Source organism: Melopsittacus undulatus, chromosome 8 (genome assembly GCF_012275295.1).
Source record: "Melopsittacus undulatus isolate bMelUnd1 chromosome 8, bMelUnd1.mat.Z, whole genome shotgun sequence".
Lineage (NCBI taxonomy): Eukaryota > Metazoa > Chordata > Aves > Psittaciformes > Psittaculidae > Melopsittacus > Melopsittacus undulatus.
The window spans coordinates 1,054,263-1,079,691 of record NC_047534.1 but is presented as its reverse complement, the minus strand read 5'-3'; the positions used below and the strand labels follow the sequence as shown (position 1 = coordinate 1,079,691).

Genomic DNA, 25,429 nt, shown 5'->3' with positions numbered 1-25,429 from the left:
TGCCATGGGCAGGGACACCTCACACTAAACCATATCACCCAAGGCTTCATCCAACCTGGCCTTGAACACTGCCAGGGATGGAACATTCACAACCTCCCTGGGCAACCCATTCCAGTGCCTCAGCACCCTCACAGGAAAGAATTTTTTCCTTATACCCAATCTAAACCTCCCCTGTTTAAGTTTCAACCCGTTACCCCTTGTCCTATCACTACAGTCCCTAATGAACAGTCCCTCTCCAGCATCCCTGTATCCCCCTTCAGACACTGGAAGCTGCTCTGAGGTCTCCATGCAGCCTTCTCTTCTCCAGGCTGAACAGCCCCAACGTTCTCAGCCTGTCTCCATACAGGAGCTGCTCCATCCCCTGAGCATCCTCGTGGCCTCCTCTGCCCTTACTCCAACACCTCCATGTCCGTTATCTGCTGATGACCCCAGAACCTCACACAGGGCTCCAGGTGAAGTCTCACCAGAGCAGAGCACAGGGCACCCGCACCCGGCATCAGCACCCACCGTGCTCCGGAGCCCGTCCCCAGTGGCTGTGCCGGGTGATGCCCTGGCCGCATCGTTAACGGTGATAACGGTGATAACAGTGATAACGGTGATAACGGCGAGAGCTGCTAGGGCCATGGCGGAGGAGGCGGCGGCTCCCCCCGGGCCGGGCTGTCCGGAGCCGGCTCCGGTGCAGCGGCGGAACCTGCTGGAGCTGCGGGGCGGTACCATGGAGGTGCGGCCGCGGTGGGGCCGGGGCTGCCCGGATGGGGCCGTGCGGTACCAACCGGGCCCCGCTCCCCTGTGCTCCCTCCGCGCAGGGCCGGGCCCCGCTGCACAGGATCCTGGTGCTGGCACGGATGGGTCAGGGAGCGGAGGCGGAGGAGGTCGCAGGTGGGTGACGGGGACTGAGCACGGGTCCATGGTAGGGACCATGGGGCGGTCATCGGCAGCACTGTGGGGTTAGAGCAGGGATCAGCACTGATGTACTGTGGGGTCAGAGCAGGGATCAGCACTGCAGTGCTGTGGGGTTAGAGCAGGGATCGGTGCTGCGGTGCTGCAGGGTTAGAGCAGGGATCAGGTGTGGAGCAGCAGGAAGTGTAAGCATTGCAGTAGTGCATAAAGCAAGAAATTCTGGGGTTCTGAAACCATAGAAGGGGAATTGCCACTTGGGAACCTGCCTTAGCCAAGGAAACACAGCTGGGAGAAACCCCTGCCCACAGACAGGCTTTATACACAAAGCCTGATGCTATTTTGCACACCAGTGCTCTCCATGAGCTGCTCCAGCAGCCCATGGGTGCCCAGTGCTTTATCCGATTGGAGAGGCTCATTAAGGTGATTTAAAACACCTGTATCAGTGAGTGTCAATGAGCAGAGGGAAGGCCTCAGCTGCCACATCACCTTTGGGGCCTGCAGGTGATGCAGCTACAGCAATAAGGATGAAAGGACACCTGTAATGGGGATTTTAGACTTCAGCTACTGGAACATTGCAGGTTCGGGCACACTTTTAGGAGCTAATGAGAACTGCAGTGTGCTTAAGTCAAGAAGAGCATCCCATGGCAGCGATGCTTTAGTGTCTCTCTGATTTGGTGTCTCTCCTGCATAATAGCAGGATGCTATCATAAAAGCATGATCCATGAACGCGTTGTCTGTGGCAGCAGTGAGCACAGACCAGAGCACACAGCACTAACACTGACCTAGGGCTGTAAATCACTTGACAAACTGCCATTTCCTCCTTTAAAACAAGGTTATCACAGAGAGCTGCTTGAAGACGCCTTAGAGGACCATGGAGGAGAACCAGTCTCAGGCCTGCTGCTTCTCTACCCCAGCCGTGTGTTTCATGTAGTGGAGGTAAGTACATGGATTCCCTGTGTGACCAAGTAACCTTGATGCATCGTTGTGCAAGCTTCTGGATCCAGGGAACTACAGCTCTTACTAACTAACCCATCTCTGACTCCATACATAGGCTTAAAGACCTGACTAATGCTGGGGTGGGCTCAGGGATCCCATCTTTGGGATTGAGGTAACTGGAATATTATCCTGATGGAATTAGATGACATATTTGTCACAACAGGAACAACATGCTCTGTCCTCAGTGCCTGTGACTGAAAGGGAAAGCCTATGTAAGATAGGGGATGAATTGTTCTATATTCACACTGAGCTGGCAATGAACAATTCCTTTGCAGGGCTGCAGCAGCACAATCCATGTCATCATCCGAGAGTTAGCATCCCTCCAAAGTCAAGGCCCGAGGTAAGTGTTTCACAGTACTATAGTACCACCAGTGGTAGAATGCTCCTTTAAGGTTCAGCTCAACATCAGCTATGGTCATATCAAGCTTTTCTTCTCCCACTGAGGAGCCAAGGTCCTCCCATCCCTTCCTGGATGCAGCTGAGGGGCTGCCAGCAGGCTCCTGCTCAAACCTCTTGCACTAGAGCCCATCTTTGAGGCACCAAGACTTCATTAATAGCCTTCAGACACCAGGAACATTCCTTTCTTGGGAATCACTCCCATTTCTGGACCCTGCTTTGTAAACTGTTGTAGATTTATGTACTGGAATTCCAGATATTATCTTTAGCCCATTAGTCACTGCCCTCCAGCCGCTATTTGCCCTCTCACAACACGACCCAACCACTCCCACTGAGTTCAGCCAATTCTTGCCTTTAGCTTTGTTGCTCGCAGGCCCTGTGTTAGTTCCCCCCATCCAGGTTCATATAAACTGCATCATTTCCTCTGCTGTGAATGGAATTCCTATTGGAGCAAACTACTGACACGCTCCTGCATTTGCTTATTAAATCCCTACTGCTTTTATGCTCATTTCTTCCCCTCACATCCACTCAAGACCTTTGGGGTCAGAAAAGGTTTCTGCTGGCTGGCTGGGAAGCGTGCACCATGCTCTGCATGTACCATCCCCCAGCACAGCCCTAGGAATGCAAACAACAACTCACTGCTTAGTTTATGGAACTTGACCGGCTGATAAGAGCTCGGTGCTGTGCTTTCGGATGGATTCACTCTCTTCCCATGCAGTGCTTTACTCCAGGATATTAAGGTTTTAGTGGTGGCATATGCCATCCCCACCAGACTGTTCCCAGACTGGGTAGTGGCAATAGCGACGTCTCCTGTGACGTGGCCATCAAGGACCATCCAGTCACAGTCGACAGCAGAGGTGGTTGCAGAGTGCCTTACCCTCGGGCTCAAGCTGGCAGCCTCCATCCAGAGCTTTGAGGTAAGCTCCGCTTAACTGAGCTGTAAGGAATCCACCTAATTTAGCCCCAAATCCCCCCAAACAAGCAGCCCCACTCGCCTTTCAAGCAGCATTTACAAGCTCTATGGGGTGATTTCATGCAGTCATTTGATTCACTAATGAATTGCACCAATGAAAGTCACTCACTCAGCATTACCTGGCATTGTCTGTACCCCTGCTTGCTGCTGGGCACTCCTAGGACCAGAGGATTGAGCTGTGTTTGATAAATGGGGAGTAACTCCTGCCCTAGTGCTTTGGGCAAGTAACTTCAACTGCATCATAGCCCTATGCTGTTATTGTAAGTGCATGGAATGTGCTGTTTGTTACCAAGGAGGACAGCGAGGATGCGACTGACAGCATACCCACTGTTGAACGGGAGCTGCTGATCCCAGCAGAGACAATTAACTACTTGTGTAAAGCTGAGGAGTGTACCAGTCCTGAGGAGTTTCTGAGAACTTACTTAAGTCCTTCACAACCCACCCTGGACTCAGGTACCTGGGGGCAGGTTGGGATCAACATCAAATTTAGCCACAGGATTAGAAACTGTGGCTCCTAACACTGCAATCTGAGTTACAAGAACTTGGTACCGTGCTGGTGCAGTGACAGAGGAAAGCAGGTCTACAGCCAGTAGCAGGGCTCATCTTCCCTCTTACAAGCTGTTTGAACAGGGAACAATGGGGCAGTCACCAAGATTCAAACTGAGGCATCAAGAAGACAGTAACAGCAATGTGTCTTGTATGAAATGCAGTTAAGCCTGAGGTCTAGATTAATAGTTTCAATAAGATGTATGATGGAGTATTAAGGAACTTACAGGTTAAGTAAATTAATTCAAGTAGTTGTATGAATGTTACCTCAACTGACAGGTTTCCTCTCCCTCTCTCATTCACAGAAGCAGTGTGGCCTGTTCCATCTTATCCCTCCACGTGATACAGGCTGTATCCAGTGTTCCCCTCTGCAGCTGGGCTCACTTTTGTTTAACATGAATCTATACATTAAAGAACACATGCACATTCATTCCCAGTTCCCAGTATGCTTCCATTCCAGTCCTCAGAAGAACAAGCAGCAAAGCCCAGGGAGTGACTGTGCCACCTTCCGCATCCACTGGGGGTGACGTTACTCACAAACATGAATGAAGATGCCTTCAAGTTGACAAAAGACAATCTTTAATGTTATAAATGTTCACCCAAGTGAGGATCCCAAAGAGCCGTTTCAAAGGTCTCTCCACATCCAACCGTTTCCAAGGAAAGCACAAACCCCACTTCCACAGCTGCATCCTCAAACAGTTGCGACTTCCACATAAACACAAGCAGGCTTGGTTAATACAAGTAACTATGACATAAGTAGTAAGTACTGATCGTTAAGTAGCAATGAAATGATTAAAGATACAGTGAGTTTCCTTCTACAGTATGACAGTCCTTCAAGGCACTAAGTACATCCACAGTTTAGACCAGGCGACCGATAACCCGCGGTCACCACCAGCACTCTGGCTTTTTTGGTTCATGGTTTAAAAAGAATCTGCAGCAAATCAGTGAGGGAATGTCTCTTGCAAGGCAGCTCCTGGTAATGGCTAACAACTAGGAATAAAAGTCTAACCGTGACATTAAAAAGCTTATTTCCGTAATACATGCACTTTAAATAACTAATGTTCTGCTGCTTCTGGAATCTCTGCCAATACCTCCTGTATCAGCAGCAATTACGCTTCCTATGCAGTTACTGGTTCCTTCCATCCAGGATTCTGAAAACCATTGTTGAGACACAGATCATTACACTTCTTCTGACCGGCTAAATCCCCATCCCAGCTCTACACAGTCCTGCCAGAGCATCAAAAGAAGCTTTTCACCGTTGGGTTTTCCCACCAGGAGAGGAACCTGTAAGGCCTTGGGGAGCTTCCACTACAGAGCAGTGCTTTCTGTATCATTGTCAATATCGAGCACGAGGTGGTTGTGCAGCTCTTTGCTCGCTGTGTCCGGGAGAGGCTCTGATGGAGGGGCTTGAAGTGGTTCTTGGGTACTGGGATTAGAGTCTGCACAAAAGACCAAGAGCAAGTTTAGCAGGCTGGGCAGTGACCTCTCATCACTGCTGCATTCATGGGGCATTCCCTTAGGAAGGAAAGGGGAAGGAAAGATCAACAAAGGCTCTTCAAAGAGAGGGCTGGCACCTGTGTGCACACACAGGTACAGAAAGGTTAAGCTGAACTCAAAAGCTCAGGACTTGCTTCTCCTACACACCTCTTTTACTCTGGTACATAACAGATTCATTCTGAAGAGTGGAAGGCAGTGAGTAGGATTTAGCATCGGATCCCTCCATGCCCCTTATGAATGATACCTTACTCCAGACTTTCACATCAAAACACGATGGTCCTTTTGGCACCTAAATCCTCAGCCACATAACCACCACCTATCACCTTTAGAAGGAACAGCAGTATGTGTGGTGTCAAAAGGAGGCACTGCCACAAGAGGAGGAAGAAGTTACTTAAACCCCTTTCCTGTGTGTAACAGGGAACATCTTTGCCTTTTCTAAGGGGAGGGAGAGACACTGTGTTCTAACACCTAACAGCACCGGGGGTTACCTTGGATTTTCCCTTAAAGTACCATTCAAAAGGTGTGTTCCAGCTTTATGTGCAGGTATTGAAGTTCTCCCTACCACGACTGAAGAATGAATTGGAAAAGCAGGTAACAAAAGGTGAGGAGACACAGGGGAGGGAATCTGACACAACAGTGTAGCTACCAAATACAAAATGAACCTCTCTATAAACGTGGATTTCTAGGTAGGATTTCCTGTACATGGAATAAATACAAGGTGAAACTGGCCAGTGACAACGTGAACATTCTGGTCTTCAACACTTTTAGTACGTTAATGTAAGAGCGAGCATCAAACAGCCATTCCTGGTGCATGCCACGCTAACGGTAATGCAAGCAAGCAGTGTTACTGGGGATGGGTTAGTAGTGAGCGTGAGCACACACGTGATGATTGTGAATTAGCAACATTTGGGGCCAATCATATGCCTTTTCCTTACCATTTAATTTTCCAATACAGTTCCTACTGAATGCAGGTCAAACATCTAGATTATTTAATAAAACTTTTGATTAGAATATTCCTCTCTAGGCCTTTAGCACTTTAACACCATAAATAGAACTTGAGGCATTATTAAAGTCCAGCACGTGGACAAAGGAATTCAACAGTATCCATGGAAACCATGCAGAATTCCTGTTCAGGTACTTCTGGCAACTTGATTTTGGCTTCCATTATTCCCATCTTTTTCAAGGTTAGAATTAAACCCAGCTATTTGTCATTGTGAATTAGGTAAGTCAGTCTATAGTAAGTGCTGGTATGTGCACGTGTAAATGTTAGAGCAGATACTCATGTAATATGCAGTGGTGTTAATTCAGAACAAATATTAATCCTTTAAAAGGTGACCCATCTGGAAAGGTGTGAGTGTGCTGCTGTAGGGAAGCCTGGTATCACTGCAACTGCTCCCAAAGGGTTATTGTGCAAAATACTTATTTCCTAGGCTCCCTTATGAGCTTTGCTGACCCTTTGTCAGCAGCTCTCCTGCGCACATCTTTCATTGCAGCAGCTTTCATTGCTGTGGTTTTACTGCACACAACTGCCATGGTTGCACTTCAAATGAGTGACAGGCAGTCTCCTGTTTAATTTCAACCCTGTTGATGTCAGTATTTTTCCATATGCACCCAGTTGTGTGCCTCTGTCTGACCTGCAGCTCAGCTGAAAGGGACTCAGGGCTACATCCTAACTCTGGACATGGCCTCAGTGGTGCCCATCACTCCCCCTGGCCGATCCTGGCCTCGTAGAACCTAAACTCCCCCAGCACACCAGTCTGAAGGCAGCTGTTTCTCCACTTACACTGGGGGAACCAAACCCTGCTCATCTGCTGGCACTAAAGCAACTTCCTCAGCCAGACAAATGCCCAGATGCTGTCAACCTAGGAAACGTGACTGAGAAATTCAGGTTCTTTCCTTGAAGTCTGACTCATCAGCACAGTTCCCAGCGTTAACTTACAAGTGCTGTAAAGAGCCAGAGCCCAGCCTTGTTTCAGAATTCAGCTGGGCAATAAATTGGCCATAAACTGCATTGTAAAGATACTGACAAAAAGAACTTCAATCAGGAAAAGATCTATTTTAAACAGCAAACCTGCTTTTCAGTTGCTCAAGCAGCTCATTTACTGCCAGCTTCTCCAAATCTCAAACTACTTTCAACTTGACTCTCAATCCTAATTTGCATCCTTCCTGTAAGCACTCAAACCTTGAGATAACTCAGGAGTGCAGCCTCAACTCTTTGAGCCTCTCATGCAGCTGCTACCTTAGAAAGGCACCATCTCTAACCCACTGCAAATGAATAGTAAGATTATTAATGTGCTGTTTGGCAGCTGTGACTGAGCAGACTGGTGCTATTAGTGAGGCTGGAGCTGACAGGATGCACGCATGCCAGAAGGCAGATGCTGCCGGGTGCTCTTCTGCAAAGGGGTTTAGTCACATGAACATGTATTTTGCCAAATAAACTCCAAGTAGTTCCAAATAGCTGAAACCCTGCAGTGAAAACTGCATTAAACTGTAATCATAAACCACCGGATTGGAGGAAAAGCCATCAGCTTTGGTATGTGCCTGCACTGATGAGAATAAAGCTGTTTGAAAAGGTCACTGCTTCACTTGTGGACACGTACTTCCTGTGTGAAGTGTTACTCCCTCCATTATAGATATTTTCACAACTTAAGCACTACCTTTATGTTCACAGGACTATTAAAATCCAGCAGCTCAGGTCTTAAAACCTCTTCTGACCAGAATGATATGTAGTAATGAGGTAACAGAGTTGACAGCACATATTCCAAAGCACATATACAAAATAAAGCTACAAAGAAAAGTATTGCTGTGCAGGAGCATTTGAGCTTGTATTGCATGGTTCTGTAAGTACAAACCTTATTCGCAGTAACCAGCCCCACCTGTGAAGGCATCAGGGGGTAAAGCTGTTAGGCAACAGAATTTATACTTGGCATTCCAATACATTAGTCCTAGTCTAGAGAAGCTGCAGGGCCATTGGAAAGTTTAAACCATTATTAAATGGAAGGTGATTTAAAAGCATTAGTCTCCTATATTTATCATCTCTTCCTTTAGTATTTCCTATGATAAGCAGAGACTCAGCAGAATACGAGATCTACTTTTAACTGTCCTCAGTACTTTTTTCCCCACCAAGACTTAAATTAACATTAACCCTACCAAACCAGTACCTAAAAGGTTCATGAAGCTCCTGTGAGTAGGAGTTCCTCTTTGTGAATGTCTCAAAACACAAGAAAGCTGCATTTAAAACATGAAGATCAATCTACACATTAACCCAGGACACAGAATTCAGTGTGTGCGATTCCTCAGCTTCTGGATGTCCAGCTTAAAGCCCATCAGAAGACTTGGTCCTCGCAAAACAAAACGTGCTGTGTTAGTATCTTGTCTACTAGAACATGTATCAGTGACCACTTGAGCCATTTTCTTATCTCCTGTATGTGCTATCCTTGTGTATCCTTGGCTACATCCTCTCCCTTCTCCAAATATTTGCTTTTTGGCAGCAGCTGTACAAGCATACTTGAGCCTGCCACGATGCTGAGCCTGGAGAAGGCCCCAGAGACTTGGTTGCTATAATAGTGCTCTGCTTCCAAAGCAGGAAGAAAAATAAAGCAAGCTGATCTGCACTTCCCCCTAAACCCTTCTGCACAGAATGGGTGGTGGGCATTTTAACTGGAAACGAGTAATTCAGTATTGTAACTGTTACTTGTGCCTCTCAGTCCCTCCCCCTGAGATTTACAGCTACAGGCATCATTTTCTACATTCCTGCCCCCTGAACACGGAAGAATCCACTCACCTGTTACAATCTTGGAAGCTGTTTGGGTGGGATTTGCAATAATACCATCTCCAGCCAGCTGAGAAGGAGGATGAGGTGGAGGGGGGACACTGGGTCTGTTTCTGGGTTTGGGTACTGGCCGTGGCCTCGGCAGTGTACCACTCTGAGGTAGAGAGTGAGACTGGGAGGGTTCTGGAGTAGCTGGCTGTGGCTGTGCTGATGGGGAACTGGTATTGTGTTTTCCTAGAGGGGGTGTATCGGGCGGTGTCGGAGTCTGCGGAGGAGTGTAGCAGGGCTGCTCTGGTCCATGCTCACTGCTGAATGCAGCAGGAGGAGATGCTTGACTGTTAGATTTGGGCTGCAGTGGAGGAGTAGCCTGTGTTGGGGGCTGTGGTGGTGGATGGCTGGGAGCCTGGATTGGGGAAAGGCTGCTGGAGTATCTCCGAGGTGCAGAGACCTGGGAAGTGGAGGTCTGGGCTGCTCCTTGGGTTGCATGTTGAGCAGGGGGAGAAGAGCTTCTGGCAGGTGGCTTTGGAGACACAGAAGGTGGCTGAGCAGCAGCTGCAGAGCTTTGGCTTCCTGGCTGCCCCGGTGGGGGATTGGCTGGCTTAGGGGGGGCTGGTGCAGGCTTCTTAACAGCTGGTAAGAGAAGAGGTGACATTTCATGGTCATGGACTGTGAAACCAAACTGCTGAGGGAGAAATCAGTAGCACAAGGGAACCCACAGGTAGGTTAGCAAAGTAAAATGGTGCATTACTAAATAAAGCAATAGGAAGCTACAGAAATGTGCACTCAGGCTTTACAGATCAACAGCCTTCACATGAGTTTGTTAAACGGCACTAGTAACCTTATTACCAGCATTCACTAAAGTGCCCAAAGCCAAAGATGCATTACAGTTAGGTCTCAGTGAAATGCAAGTGAATTAAATCATTATGTGTAATAAAGGCAGAGACACTGATACAGGTGCTTCAGCAAGCACTTATGCAGTACATGAGGAATTAGAACTTATTGGAAAACCAAAGGAAGAAACCCACTTCTCCTCATGAGATGGGGACTGGGACCTGCCGCATTCTGTGGCTGACTGACAGGGAGCTGGGTAGTGCTGCTGGCTGGCTGGCTCTGGGCAGCAGCATGCCCGCCGTTCCTCACGGGTGGAGGGGTAGCTGCAGAGCTGTTGTCCTTCGGTTTTGAGGAGCTGAAAATTAAACATCTTCAATTAGAAAGTGATTGCAAAGTGCCCAGATCAGCTGCACCCGCTCAGGCTGATGCTGTGAACGGTGCTATGGTTCTGACCCTCAAACGCTTCCACAAACTGCTGTTATTTCCTCACAGACCTATCACTGCTACAGCTCCTCAAATCAGTGCCAATTCGGCTTTAAGCAAGCCTGTATAAAAGATTCATTACCAAAATCACATCAGGAATCCATGTAGTTCTTCAGCATCGCAGTATCTGTCTGACTGCAACACCCAGGAGCACAGTCTCCACTCCTGGAGCATCTGCAACCCTCTATACCTTTAGACCTTTATAAGCTGGAGTTAAACTTTTACCTTGCTGGGAGACCAGAACTTGTCTTAGGGGAGCAACCCCTGCAAAACCTTCAGGATTCAGATTAGGGAAGTCAGCTCTTCCTGACCCTTAGCTATGAAGAACTGTGAGGAAACACAGCACGTGAGTGCAAGCCAGCTAAAGGGCTACAGGGCAGTGCCCTCTTCTCTTGCTCTCACTCACAGCCCTTACTCATTTCTCATCTTTTGCAGCATCTTACTCATCTCAAAAGGACTGACTTTCAACCCCTTTTACTGGCACATTGCAAACCTAGGGTCCCAGATCCCATCAGTAAATTACAAGTACTTGAACCCAAAGCCTGTGCAGATTTTAAACGCGGCTTTTTGACACTCGAGGTTTTGTTTTCGCTGCCTCTCCCACCAGAAGTATCTGTGGAGGAAGCCTCAGTCTGCAGGGGATTTCTGAATGAGCTGTTTCTGTACAAACATCACCTGGGAACAAACGCTGTGTGTAAAACAAGAGTCGGTGCTGCCTCACTCCACGGGGCTGGTTCACCATGAGGTGCTGTGTGAGGTGCTTGGAGAGCGCTACAGCCTTTACATGTGGTTTCTTCTCTCTCTCATACCACACCAATATTGAAAGCAAAGCACTGCTTTCACCATACATGAAAGTCAAGGCTACTGCAATTAGCCAGTGTATACTAATAACTGGGAACATAATTGCACAGTTTCAATAGTAATAAAGTACCAAAAAGCCCATATACATGCTTGTCCTAAATAAACTAATAGTGAAAGATAATAAATCAACTTCCTGTTTTCTACCAAGTCTGGTCATTGACACTTGCTACAGACAAAAGAGACATATCCAGATAACATGTACGAGAAACAACAAATAAGACCAACAGGTTTCTAGTATTGCACTGGTAGGTTTTGTTCTTTCAGCAGCAAACTGATAGTCACTGTGTGGACACCTCTAGAGTATGACTTGGAAAGATCATCATGGGTGGAAGTACAGACTTTTCTTAGTCCTTTTCATCATTTTTCCCCCCAGGAATTCTTATATTAGAAGACCAATTCTGGAACATACAGAACAATGTATGCCATTTCAGAGGAACAATGTGTGGCAGAGAGCTCCTGCACAGTCCTTCTGCCCATGCCTGGAAAGCCTTTACACTTGTGCCACTTAGAGGAGGTGCCTTGTGAGGCAGAGCCAGTTGACACATCAGTTTGCTGCTGCAGCAGCCTGCCAAGCCCTTGCCAGCAGAAGCCATGCCTCTTACCTGACATCCTCATTTCCTTGACTTTGTAACTGTTCTGCTGTGCCAGCAGAGAGAGCAAAACCAGCACCCACTGGGCTTGTTTCAGCCACAGAAGCTTGGGAGTGCTGCTCCGCTCCCGGCTGAGCCAGCACGCCAGCCTCGGTGGGTGGAAGGGGCGGCTGGAAAGCTGGGGATGTGTGCTTTCTATTTATAGTGCCACATCTCCGAGGGTTCGCTTGGAAGTCCATAACCTTGACACCAAAGCTACAGAAAGAAGAGAGAGTAAACACACCACGCCAGCCAACACCAGGTAACTAAAGCAACAGGACAACTGGATGTTATAACCCACAAAGACAAATGCAACCCCTGTTGCTTGGCATGCAAAGCAGCAACAAGGAAAGCTGAAACTTTCTGCATAGAACACCATTAATGTTAAGACATGCAGCACTATTTGGCTTCTCCACACAGAGGGGTAAGCTAAACGTAAGTGGAACAAACTACTCAATTACACTTGAAGACAGACACTAATGACAATGAGGTCAAACCAGTCAAAATCAGTAATTTTACATGTAAATACATCCATTTCCTTACATACCGGAGTACCTCCTCACTGAATATATCTTGCCACATGAATTTTGTTTCTATTACACACTAAGCTGCAGTGCAGATTTCAAGATAGACAAGAAAAGGCACTGGATATACACCAGGATTTGTGTTTAATGGAAAGCTAAGGATAAATGGACTAAAATTCTAATGGATTTTAGAATGCATACAGCACATTCATTCTAGGGTTTAATTTTATTCCTGTGTTAAGAACAGTGATTTTCTTCTTCCTGTGTCAGTGCTGTGACTTTGCATGTGGCTAGCCTTAGTTAACATTCAGTAACAACATTTGCATCAACAGCTAAAACCAAAACAGCACATCACTTGAATATTCATGGTATGAGTGATAATAAATGAACGTTACACTACATGTTATATGGGAAAACAGCACATTTTGGGTTTATTTTTAGCATTCTACTGTTTGCTGTGGTATATACTGTACCATCATCAACTGAGAAGTCTTACCATGAAGGCACCAGGTAGCACCACCTCAGCTTATGGGCTTTGAAAAAGAAGCCATGGAATACCAGAAGTTAGATACTGAGAGATGCTACTATATACACTGCTGTTTCAGTGGATTTTAGACCCCCCAAATCTGGAACAGGAAAATGGTAACTGGAAGCAGCATTTATCTGCTTGGTTTCCATCATGCAGAGTTTAACTGGAAGCAAATAGCATTACATTCATTACCTTTGAACCTTCCTTAGGCTGCAACACCACGTGGGGGGAAGTAAATCACTATTGTTACCTATAGTACTTCCATAATACTCTCCTCCTGAGACCAATAAAAGTGTTTGCAATCACAACCTCCTCATCAGTCCAGTTCTCAGGAGTGGGCTAATAATTGAAACCTAACCCAAGAACGAAACCTACCTTTCCTTCTTCAATAAATCCCCTTCCATTACAGTCATGCTAACAGGCCTCTTCCGTTCCAGTGTCCCAGATTCATATTCATTCCCAGTGTGCGACAAGTGATTTGAATTAACAGCAGGAATTGCAACAAATGCCCCAGATACATTGAAATCTTGATCTGAGAGAGACAGAGAGAGACAGAAAGCACCCTAAGACACATGTATACAATATGGTGCCCCACTGCAAAAGCTGTTGGAGGATTACCTGTGCCCAGTTATCACAAACACAGAATCCTTTTAACTATGGCAAGAATTTACCTCCAGGGAAGAACCAGTCTGCATGCTGAATAATTGGCTCAATAACTGCTACCACATGGACTGAAGTTGCTGCTGCCATTTCAGCAAGAGATCTGCAGAAGGAATTTGTACAACACTTCAGAGTTCTATCAAAGCAAGTAAATAATAATAGTCATTAATTCATATTACCCAAATGACAAATTATGCTAAATATGATGTATGAAGACTCCTAAGTACCACACAAAGAGCAACTTCACACTAGATGGAGTCTAGACTAATCAGTACATTCACAGCATTTGAAAACACTCCTAAAAGGACTGGTGCCTAAAAGGATCTGGAGGCACAGGTTGAAAGAACATCTGAAGTAGTTTATAGGCAAATAATCTGTTGCTGTGAATAGCTGACATGATTTAGAACAAATGCTACAGCTCCATGGAAGTTCTGTTTTGTAGCTTCCCCCAAATAACTTACCCTTCAGTCTTTGCCCATAACAAGTTGGGGCCTAAGACTATGGCGACGTTGCTGGGTGTCATTTTGTTAACATCACTGTTCTGTGCAAGCTTTGCTAAGAATTTGATTAAATACCTACAAGAGGGAAAGAAATAATTATCCAGCAGGAATTAAGAGCATTTCTTGTTGAAAGAAGCTAACAAAAGGTAAGGAACTCAAAGACAGCTCCCAGTGAAACAGAAATAAGACAGTGTTCTTGGTAGCCAGCTACTATGGTTCTACTCTTGAATCATAAAAGTTGAATGGGTAGAGAAGAAAGCATCTCCCACCTTAGCAAAATGGAACTACAGAACCATTACATCTTCAGAAAAACCATTTAGATTGTGAATCCCTACTCAACAGCTATTTTCATATCCTGTAATGGAACTCCCACACTTACAGGAGTCAGCAGAGCTGGTTTTGTTCCAATTCATTCCCAAAAGACAATAGCCAAAGGACAAATAACACATGTAAGATATATCCAGGGGATTCCTAAGAGTGCAGAATACAATGAAAAGCACAGCTAGTGGAAAGACAGGGACGACTACCAACAGCATGACCCTTCAGGAGGAGGGTTCTGTGCATCACTACTTCATTATGGTCAACAGTGAATTAACTTGACTGAAAGTCTATTGCCACCAATGCACACCAAGTGCTCAAACAGGATGTCCTTTTATAAACTTAACTGAATTTGGCCAAGAAAGACACCCCTGGATTAGGGTTCTGGTTAACCAGCTGTGAAATGCAGCACTCCAGCACCAAAGTGGCTGTGCTGCAAGTCAGTGGATGCTCATACACACCTGAAATTCGCATGGTAATGCTTAGGTAATCTGTTACAAATTCTCCATAACTCCTGCAGCTTCTTATCCTGGTCCTGGATACTGAAAGGAAAACCAACCTGTTACATCTTACTTTCAGATGACTGCACAGCCTTCCATTTATGCCAAAGAAACACATTGTTTTGTATTCAGTAATCCTGTAACCTGCTAGTCAACCCCCTGAATTATCTCTTACTACAACAAAAGAGAACTGCTTAAGCATCATTGCTGTGCAGCCAACTGTCTGAAGCAGCCCTCATGTCTAACCACAGGTATTCCACCACATTTTTATGCAATTAGTATTAAGCTAAACCACATTTAAAATCATTTGTTACACAAAACATTTACCTTTTAGAGCAGAAATAACAAAGTAAACTGCGTGAGCTTGGTCTTGTCTTTGAATTCACATATGAAGAACCAAATTCAATAAGACTGTATAGAATGTTTTGCTATATACTTAGTTTTAATATACTTACTTTGCAGCTTGTGTCCACTCTTCATACAGACTGTAGGTCATTAAAGGCTCTGGCAACTCTCGCAGATAGGATTTCAAGGCACCTGCAATGCAGAGCACAAGAAGGTGAGCTTGTTAGCCAATGCTTTCAGTCTGCATTCCAAATTCTGTCCTCAAATTTGCAATTTCGTCTGTTCAATAGGAAGCAGGTTCCAGTGAAACAGTGGAATAACCTGATGCTTCCCCAGTACATCTGCTCAGTGCTTGACACAAAAGGTCTTCCAAGAATTACTGTAATTTGACAGAAATATGGACTACAAAACTATGAATCATCTCTTCAGACCCCATTAAAGGTCTTCACATGGCTCTAATCTCCTTTGATCACCTTAACACTTTCATCATGAGAGGAAATACACTTGTATTATTATGATGACCTGAATTTTAGACACCTCTGTCACGCAGACAGGAACACATCAAGCACATGAGCTCATGTACCCTAGACTTATCCGTGTTAGTTTGTGCAATGAAATAAACTTGCAGCTTATTCCCATTTCTAGTTTATCTGCAGAGATCAATACCTTACACTGCAGCAAGTCAGTACTTAAATCAACAGTATAATCTTGTGTTGTATCAGTTTATACCTGGTTTTGATTCAGAACATTGACAATACCTGCGACAGCATGGGGATCCGAATAGAACTCATCAAGCTGGGAAGTTGAACAGTCCAGGGCAGCTTTCAGCTTTTTCAATTTGGAGGCTCCAGCAGCAATTCTGAATAAGCCCTGCATAGTACAAATGAAGTGTATTTGACTGGTAGCACCACGTTAGCACAAGCATGAAACAGCAGGAGTTTTATGACAGCCTCTTTTAGAACAGTTCCAAGCTTGGTGTCTTCACCTTACACTGTTATGACCAAGCTGGCTCTAAATGTGTTGCTGCCATGTGACAGTGCTTTATAGTTACCTCACCCCCTTGGCCCATTCCTCATTTATTATTCTATCTCAAAGATACTTCAAACAGTGCTGAAAGTTATTCTGTTGTAAAAGGTTTATCATCTATGCTAATGCACAAACGACTTAAACAACTTGTTAATCAATACAGACACCAGCCCATGAATTTGAGCTTTTTCCCCATCCTTCACATGTAATATGGCATCACCTACCTCCTCTCTCATCCCCGTTTCCAAAAGCATCATTACACAGGCTTCAATGGGGACTGCAATTTCACGACCACTGCGCTTGAGATGCTCTTCTAATGGAGTTCCAAAAGCTGGTTTTTCAGTCCATTTGTCTAGTTGGAGAGTATCAAAACACTGAGCAAAGTAACTAACAAATACCTTAATCATGTCCCAGACAAGAAAAAGAAGAAAGCCTCCACTACAGCAAAGAAATTATCAGAATACAGTAGGAGTTTTACAGCCCTTGATTGGTAAAGTCCTTTCTATCCCAAGTAAAGAGAGAATGAGCCTGCTGGTGTTAAGGAAGAAATACTTCTGCATCTTTCTGGATGGAATAACACACACATCCTCTATGACTAGAAGAGCACGTCCCCTCAACACAAGTGCCACCACATGGCTGCAAGTTACATTAAGTTACAAGAGAATCTTTAGTGAAGACATTTATCCAGGTTTCATGCCCTGGGCTGATCTCAGTTTTAGCTGTATTTGAGGTGGATAAAAACTTGAGCTGTCCACACAATGTTTATTGCTGATCTAAGGAATCAGCAACTCTAAATGGATGTTAACAGCCCCCATCTCTTCCATGAGCATTACGTTAACAGCCCATTGCTGTAAAATCACACAGATCTTCTATTTCTTAATGTTGCTGAACTCAAAGTTGAAATCAGCACAAGTTTCTCGAAACTGAATGTGAATTTCTTGTTTCCCACAATTTATTTTCTCCCATTTCTGCTGCTTTAATTGAAAAAATGCAGATGTAGAAGGTCACTGTTAGTACAGATGTGTTATTTCTTTTATGTGGAAAAAAGGTTAAGAAAGAAAGACTTCAACAGAGTCCTCAGAGACACACTGCGTTCCTGCAGAGCATTCAACTTACCCACATCAACTACACCCCTCCTAAGGCCTTAGTTCTTCTCCTTCATTAACACTCCACAAGGAGCATGTCATTTTCCCCAGTATTGCAAGTTACAGCAAATATCAGGATGAGAAATCTTAGTAACTGTTCAGAGTCTCAGTGACTCACAGCTAGAAACACAACTGAAGTAGTGTCATACCCTGAGACCCTGGACCACTCGGACACCGTGACACCTATTCCACTAGGAGAACTCATCTGTTCCTATGGAAAGCCTGTACAAAGCAGCTAAGAAACAACAACATTTAAAGCAGTCACATCTGGGAACAGAGAACCTTGCACTGAGCCATAACACAGCCCTGATGCTGTGTGAGCATCATGTGCTTGCGTTACCTTGTCTCGCACCAGACTGATGAAGCACAGATATTCTACAGCATCTTTCAGCAAGATGCTCATATATTTAAATGGTTCACCTTTTACAGCTTGCATGTTATGCCACAACTGAAGATACTCGAGTCTTGCTCAGCTCAGATTATATTTGGTTCAGCCTACTACTGCTTCAAAGCAATTACAAGATTAAGACACAGCAGAGCCGGTGTTTAGGAAACCAACTTCAACACCAAACCACAGTGATACACCTGAACTCCCACTGACAAAGTTTAGCAGCACGGGGAAGAACTGAAGCCTTTCTTAACTGCTGATATTCAACCCAATAATCCAAACACTCTATTAGCTGGCTGTAGTGCAGTGTGTGCACTGAGAGAAAGGAGTGCATGAGAAGGGAAAAAAATCAACCTCAGAATAAGGGGAGTTTTTCTGATGTTCACCAAGTAATTCAAGAAGGACCCAAAGAAGTTCCTAAATCACAGTGCAATTTTCATTGGCCTGAAAAGCTAGGTATGAATCAGCAAAAGACCACATGGTGTCAAGGAAGAAGTGCAAGCAAATAGGAAAATCCTTCCTTTGTCCTCTTGGGTATCAGACAGATCCTCAGGATTTTATTAGTGTGTTAAAGTATGGCTGGAGAACTCCAGAGAACACAAAGATGGAATTATGCTTGGGGATGTAAAACTGGTAAGTAGATCAAAATGGCCTTATTAAATAAGTCTGCATGCAAGAGAATCAAGATAAAGGAGGAGAATATTGTGCATAGGTGGCACAGGCAAGAGAAGCATCAGCCAGAGCACAGGTTACTTTACCTTGATGGGCTTGAATTTCGGGTAGGACCTTTTCTATGACTGCTAATGCTTTTCTATGGTAATCTGCTTGTGCTTCTAATAACTGAGAACAGAAGCCACATTTTAAAAACAAAAAGAGCATTAGCTTCTGATGAGCACATAATACAAGACTAGAAGGTTTAGCACACAAAATGCAATCTTTGAGGATTGAGTGCCTATGCACATATGTGCTGCAAAGTCAGATGGAAAAACTACTCACCATAACAAAACATCTGGCATATTCCCCTTCTTTGGACACAAAGTTATACATGTCTGCTGCTAGTTGATCCTTCGGAAAAGAGAAGGATGTAAAATAGGACATCAAATTCACAGGGGCATTTCAACTTCTACAGAAAGACAGGGGTATGTATGGCTATTTTGTCTGTGGTGAGTTTGAACTATCACTTCAGCACTGTAGGGCAGTATGTCATTTATAGCCAATATCTGCACACAAGTACTACTAAGAGATTTTGGGGGCTCAGCTCAACTGTAGTATTTGACAATCGAGAAGTGAAACTGAATGGCAAATGCTCAGAGCTGTAATAGTCAGAATGTTCCTTTTATGGCAGCAGCTTGAATTTCACCCAGCTAGCTCATGCTGCACAGCTACTCAGTGGCCTGAGCACGCAGACACCCTGAGTGTTTCAGTCATGGCTAAGACACAGTTCTTCCTCCTCCTGCCTCAGACTGAAACAGAAAACAACCCAAACTGTATTAAATTTAAGCAATTTAGACAGAGCTCAGCCAGCACCAATATTCTTCATTAGAATTCTCCCCTGTGAGGGTGCTGAGGCACTGGGGTGCAGGGTGCTCAGAGAAGCTGAGGCTGCCCCATCCAGCAATGGGCCTTGGAGCAAGCTGCTCTAGTGGAAGGCATCTCTGCCTGTGGCAAGGGGCTGGAACTGGGTGAGCCTTAAGTTCCCTTTCAACCCAAACCATTCTATGATATAACTTTAAGACACATAGTTTGTTAACAGCCATATGATCTGTGACTGAGCAAAGCTTCCAGGAGCAGCCCTATTCTGACTGATACTGCTGCTAATGAGAGGTGTGTGAAGGACAGACTTATCATACCTTGCACTGTTCTACTTTATTTCCAGCTTCATCCATCTCTTCCTTTAGTGACTCTATTTTTGAAGGATGCACTTGAAAATTCGTTCCTGAAGTCTTGTGGGCTTGGTTATACCTGTGGAAGGAAAGCTTTGGTTGGTTCAAGACTATATTAAACAAGCAACTGCATTTATGGCTCCCTTGAAATTGGTTTCTTCTGACAGGAAACAAATCCAATAGTTTCAGTTGAAAATCCCCAAGAAATGATGCATTGGCCACAGTCTAACACGGGTGTATAATACATTTGGAACTACCAATCCCAGAAATTGCTACTTAAATTATCACCACAGTTCAAGACCATTTAAAGGAACTTAAATTGATCAACCCAGGACCCTGCCAATGAGATGGTTCAATATAATGCACTTGGTATGGTTACAAAATTAGACTCCTATTATTTGACAACTCAAGTGAACTGGAAAGCAGCTGAGTTTTGAGCATTTTCCCAATTATATATAGACAGGTACAAGCTCAAAAATTTTAATTCTCTTTGGATCTAGTAATTATGAGTCTTTTTTTGAGTAACTTAAATGTAAATTCATCTTTTTTCAGCAAAGTATTGACACGCACACAGGAACCTTTCAGAAGCAGGTGACAGCATCAGATCAGATGACATGAGGTGTCAATAAGAAGTTGACATGAATAGGATCTAGTAATTCAAATTCTTACCTTCCTCTTGCAGAATCCCAGTCCAACACCAGCTTTGCAAGCTGTTTCCTCTGCTTCTGAATGTTTGGGATCTCTGTCTAGAAGGAGAAGTCAAGGTTTACCCTTACTTGTGTATCGTAATGAACTACTGTTTGTAGACTTCTTATCCACATTTGACCACTAATGCATGGCTCCTTAAAGCAGTTTTATTAGCAGTGGGATAAAGCCTTTTTGCTCAGTCTATACATAATTCCAGATGTATTTCCTCAGGCAGGCTGACTTACCTCTGTTAGTAGATACAGTGGATCTAAGACTTCTTTTTCGATCTGTACTTCATGCTGAGAGAGCTCCATTGCCAGTTTGTTCTCTGCATCACCACATGTATCTAGCATTTTCCTTTAGGGATTATAGGAAAATGTAATGTAAGTTACTACTGACTAAAGAGGATTGATTCAAACAAAACAGTGGTGGCCCTTCGTTGTCTGCTAGCCTTCTGGAAAGCTGTGTGTTGCATAAGGCAAGGCAACATTCAATGGCACAAGCCCAAGATGCTCTGTGCTGTTATGGGCAAATTTGGGATAGGCCAGGAGTGTTATTAAACCTCTGTGTTCTAAAATTCCTTAGCCATGAGAACATTTGTGGAGGCTTTAACTTATGCAGGTATTATACCAGCCCTAAGGGCAGAGAAGTTTGTATCTATTCAAAGCTCATCCTTCCACCTCACCAGACACAGGAAAATTGTGCAATGCAGCTTTTCATTTTCTCCTAAGCCCCTTTCAAGTGAAAAAGTCTCAACACCATCATGTCAAGCAATGACATAAGCAACACTCTCAGGTTCCAAAGCCACCATTTGACCTTTGTTTTTTAAGCTTGTTCTAAGGAAAACCCCTATCCTGTAAGATTTTTATCCATGTTTACATCTGCAAGAGCTCACAGAAATGCACACCAAGGTTTTTAAGGTCATTTCCCACTGTTTCCATATGAATTCCCATCAGTGATGAGGAAACACATTTGCTCTAGGAATTCAGTATATTGACATTCATTTGTTTCAGCCACTTTCCTGGAAGTTGCAAGCATGCACTTTGCCAGCAGAAGGAAACTGGCTTTACTTTAAACTAGAAGTCATTCATGCAGATAAGCATTAAAACCATTAATGCCAACCTGCAGAATGCAGTATTTACACTGAACTGCAGCTTTAAAGGGAGACTAATTCTGCTAACCCACAAGGACATGAGCCATTTTCTAAAGCTTTGCAGAGAGCAGAGAACTGGAAACCTCTGGAATGCAAACCCAGAGCAAGGCTGAACCTTGCCCCCAGCATCACTCCAGAAGAAATGCTTGCTCACTTTTTCTCCCTTTGGGTTAGAGAAGGAATCTAGGAATATTAGTTTCATTAGATTGGAAACAGCCTTTGTGCACCCAAAGTCTTTGATTAAAGCCCTGCAAGCAACAAAAAACACAGGCTGCAACTTATAAAGCCAAGCACTTACCCCAGCAGAGTTTCATCACTTAGCTGGACAGAGCCTTCTTGCATGTTCTGAGCAAGAGCTGTCAGAGGAAGTTTCTTCTATGGAACAGAAGGAACAGTGCTCAGCTTATAGTGCTACTCACCCTTTCCAGTTTTCCCAGTATATCCCCTCTAAGATTCTTCTTCCATATGGTTTCTATTATGTAAATGCACAGCTCATTCTTTGGCTTTAAGAAAATGCCAAGTCACAAGAAGCTTCAAGCTTCAAGACTCTCAGGTACTTTGAAAAGCATTTTCTTCTCAGACTTAGTTGACATAACTGGCCCAAAATGTGCCCCAGCTGCTATCAAAGACAAGTAAACAGCTTTAACTTGAGATCTAAACAACTAGCTTGGCATATGTCTCCCTGCAGAAGTCCATTCTGGGCATTCAGGATGTCTCTACTATTCAATAAAAGGAGAAGACTTGAATGCTAATCACTTTTGATTATAACACTTTACAAGTACCTATCTATGGCTTTGCTAAAGAGGAGCAGAAATCAAACGTGTACTGGTAACCATTTCGAGTTACCTGGAGATGCCAGTGCACAAAGGGAATTCAAACTATGAGGAGCCTGACCAGAGCTGCAGAATATCTGCTCTTAGTCAAGTCTTGTGTCCTGACACTACAAAGGCACTCCAATGTCGTGGTAGTGTATATGGCTGGGGAATTCCTGTTAGTGTTTTACCATCTAATGTCAACACATGAGATGATCCTACAGGGTTTTCTCCCCTTGTATAACTGGAGGCACAGCAGCTGATCAGTGTTCAGGCCAGACCATATTCAGACTGGTCTTAGAAGCCAAAAGGGCTGTTGTACTTACATGTCTTTTATCAGGATCTGTACCATGCTGGCCCTGGAAACAGGCAATTAACCTCTTCTGTGCAATGTGGCAAACAGACCTCACAGTGTCCAGGCGCCTCTCGATCTGCTCAGTGCAGGGGGAAGGAGGAGGAAGAGAAAACAAAACAGAAAACAGAAGTTATTTCCCTGCCTCAGCAGAAAGCTTCCTCCTGCCCCACACTTGGTGCTTGTGTTGTTTCTCAAGCTCTCCAGCTTACGAGTCCAGCTGCTCAGCAGAAGTGCCCCATAGCAGAAACACTCACAGGACTGGGAAGAGTGGGAAAGGAAGAAAAACACTGCTCCTACTTCTTGTCTCAGCAGAAGAGAATCAGGTTGATACCTGCCATTGGAGATAACAGCACATGCACACAGACACTAATTTAGGGAGGAAAACTGTAGGAAAACACTCATTTCTTGACTGTGACCTTGTAAAGTAGAAGGCTAAAGACATATCTGACTGCTCCTTTACAGTGCACCAAACCTATGCGCTGCTTTCTATGCTGGTTCCTTCTCTGGCCATTAAATACAAGCACAAAGCTCCACTCCTACATGCTACAAAATGGTAGATTAATAGGATTCAAAAAGGATAAGGAGTGAAAAAACCAGGCAGCAATGCACAAACCACTTCTGCTCATCACACTATACTCAAAACATGGCTCAATACATAGACTGTGAACATGACAAAGACAATATGACATTAATCAACTGTTCTTTTAAGGGATTTTAAGTATGGAATTTTGACTTATTTCAAAGAAGACCAAAAGCAAAGCAAGTGATGAGCACTGGGACAGAACTGCTTATGGCAGCGAGCTCTCTATGCACAGCTCCGAAAGAATGCGGTTTATCTGCATTTTGATGACTCACCAAGAATAAAAGGAGGCCCTTTGGAATAGCTTCTTGTTAAAAAACAAGGGGAAAAAGGGAAATCTCATCTGTAGAAATAGTCTGAACCACTTCCAGTTTTTGATACAGCTTTAAAATCACTGCTATTACAGTTTCAGCAGGGCAGTAACTCTGCCCAGCTTTCCTATCCATCATAAATACAGATGAGCTGTCAGAGTAGCAATTTCAGTGCTAAGTTATGATGCCCCATGGATTTAAAGCAGGAGATACACTGCTGGTTTCTCCAGGAGACAGACTGCTATGCTCTAATGAACACAAAATGCTGTAAGTTCTCATTTAGAATGTGACACATCCAAATGACAAGGGCTTTTTCTCCCAAAAGGTTTACTTGGTGCCACTATGCTGGGATATGTATATTCCTAACGTGATTACAACTGGAAGGATGTAATTAGGTCCCAACAAGAGCAAAGAGTAAAAACCAGAGCTGCTAAAAGGGACTGAGATGCAGCAGAAGCAGAGCCTGCAGGGTGTGGGCTGGGAGAAGCTCAAGGAAGATGCCAGTGGATGGAGACAGAACAGACAGGACTTGGCTGGATCAGCACAGCATCACTGCTGGATGTGTGAGCCCTGTCCTGATGCATAAGCTGGACCTTGGGACTGTGCCACCCAGCCACAGCTTTTGCAAGGCCAGAGGGAAGGTGGAACAGAACCAGCACAGGAGGGCTGGTGAATTGAAGGACCACTGCAGGAAGACTGAAGTTTCACTGGCTACATGAGGCACTACAGGAACTAAAAGCTCCTGGCAGCTACAAGATGAATCCAAGCTGAGGTGCCCAAAAAGCTCAGTAAAAATCCTTTATGGCAGAGAATGGTGCAGAGAAGCTGCTCTGAAAGCACAAGGCACTGCCTTTTCTTCACAGAGCATGTATCAACAGGCTCAGAATTCAGTCCATGTGAAGATACATGAACAGGAACGAGCTGTTTGTGGTCTGCATTTATTCCATTTATTCTTGCAAGGTTCTGTAGTGAAGACTTCTTAAAACACTGAGCACAGTTGGGGTTTTTCACACGTGAAACAGGGACATCCTGTAACTGAACCATCTGACAGACCCCAGCAGGCTAACACAGCCATGCACGGTGGCTTACACTCATTTAGAAGCCTCTGGGGCACACATATTCCCAACAGTCTCTTCCAGTCAGCCTGAATGCCAGGCTCAAAGGGCAGAAGACTGATAGGAGGAACATGACCCCAAACCTTCAGAATATACTCTCCTTTCTGATCTGCTTTTGAGTTCAAAGATGCCAGAAGAACCATGAATGACATTAATCTCCATTAAGCTACCTTTGAAGTGAAAATGTGACCCACAGGCCATGCTGTCTGCACCCCCAGGGCATCTTCATTGTACAAACCATCTCACAATTGCTTTATTATATGCCACAGGGACATGCCAGAAAGTGGGTCTATTGTAGAAGCCTTTCGAGCACTCAATTATATTCCTTGTCTTCAGACAGGAACACATTTAACACAGATACTTGAAATGGATCATTGCACTCCAGAAAGCAGGAAAAAGAGCCATGGCAATCCTGTGTCAGAGCTGGAGCTAAATATAAAGAAGAACATAGTGAAACGTGTTTGTAAAGCGAGCAGCACCCTGCTTCTCAGCCCTCTGGTTAGATAAGAGCCTTCCTCCCCTCCACAAGCCCCCAAGAGCAAACAAACAAGTGAGTAAATTCTTCCACTTGGGTGTAGCCAGGCTGCTCTGGGCCTGGGAAAGCCTTGCTTGCAAAATGCTTTTGGCAACACACAGCAGTGCTTTTGGCTTTCACTTCTTGTTACTGTTCTGCAGCTACCCAAGAGCACAGACAGGTTCTCGGAGGCGATGGAG

At 44.6% G+C, this 25,429-nt stretch overlaps 2 protein-coding genes across 6 annotated transcripts in view; one reads left to right on the top strand and one right to left on the bottom strand.

The window, feature by feature from the left end:
• Positions 1-622: 622 nt before the first annotated feature.
• Positions 623-4,154, top strand: TEX47 (testis expressed 47). The gene is made up of 7 exons (XM_034065334.1): positions 623-721; positions 807-879; positions 1,733-1,836; positions 2,172-2,236; positions 3,011-3,209; positions 3,559-3,718; positions 4,117-4,154. Exons 1-7 carry the CDS (start codon positions 623-625, stop codon positions 4,152-4,154), a joined length of 738 nt encoding a protein of 245 aa, XP_033921225.1.
• Positions 4,155-4,367: 213 nt separating this feature from the next.
• The window catches only part of ARHGAP17 (Rho GTPase activating protein 17), a 43,727-nt gene continuing 22,665 nt past the window's right edge, over positions 4,368-25,429 (bottom strand). The window contains exons 3-22 of one of the 5 annotated variants that reach the window (XM_034065165.1): positions 22,681-22,785; positions 21,841-21,917; positions 20,635-20,746; positions 20,372-20,448; positions 19,670-19,781; positions 18,816-18,884; positions 18,578-18,659; positions 16,511-16,638; positions 16,019-16,130; positions 15,371-15,452; positions 14,877-14,957; positions 14,059-14,172; positions 13,609-13,700; positions 13,313-13,469; positions 11,858-12,100; positions 10,106-10,266; positions 9,093-9,710; positions 8,161-8,184; positions 6,244-6,288; positions 5,185-5,250 (exon numbers count right to left, since the gene is read on the bottom strand). In XM_034065165.1, coding sequence (XP_033921056.1) covers positions 8,162-8,184; positions 9,093-9,710; positions 10,106-10,266; positions 11,858-12,100; positions 13,313-13,469; positions 13,609-13,700; positions 14,059-14,172; positions 14,877-14,957; positions 15,371-15,452; positions 16,019-16,130; positions 16,511-16,638; positions 18,578-18,659; positions 18,816-18,884; positions 19,670-19,781; positions 20,372-20,448; positions 20,635-20,746; positions 21,841-21,917; positions 22,681-22,785 — 2,445 coding nt within the window. In that variant the 3' untranslated portion in view covers positions 5,185-5,250; positions 6,244-6,288; position 8,161. Of the gene's footprint in view, positions 5,251-6,243; positions 6,289-8,160; positions 8,185-9,092; positions 9,711-10,105; positions 10,267-11,857; positions 12,101-13,312; positions 13,470-13,608; positions 13,701-14,058; positions 14,173-14,876; positions 14,958-15,370; positions 15,453-16,018; positions 16,131-16,510; positions 16,639-18,577; positions 18,660-18,815; positions 18,885-19,669; positions 19,782-20,371; positions 20,449-20,634; positions 20,747-21,840; positions 21,918-22,680; positions 22,786-25,429 lie in introns of all 5 variants that reach the window. The other 4 variants (XM_034065164.1, XM_034065166.1, XM_034065163.1 and 1 more) reach the window with 4 other exon arrangements.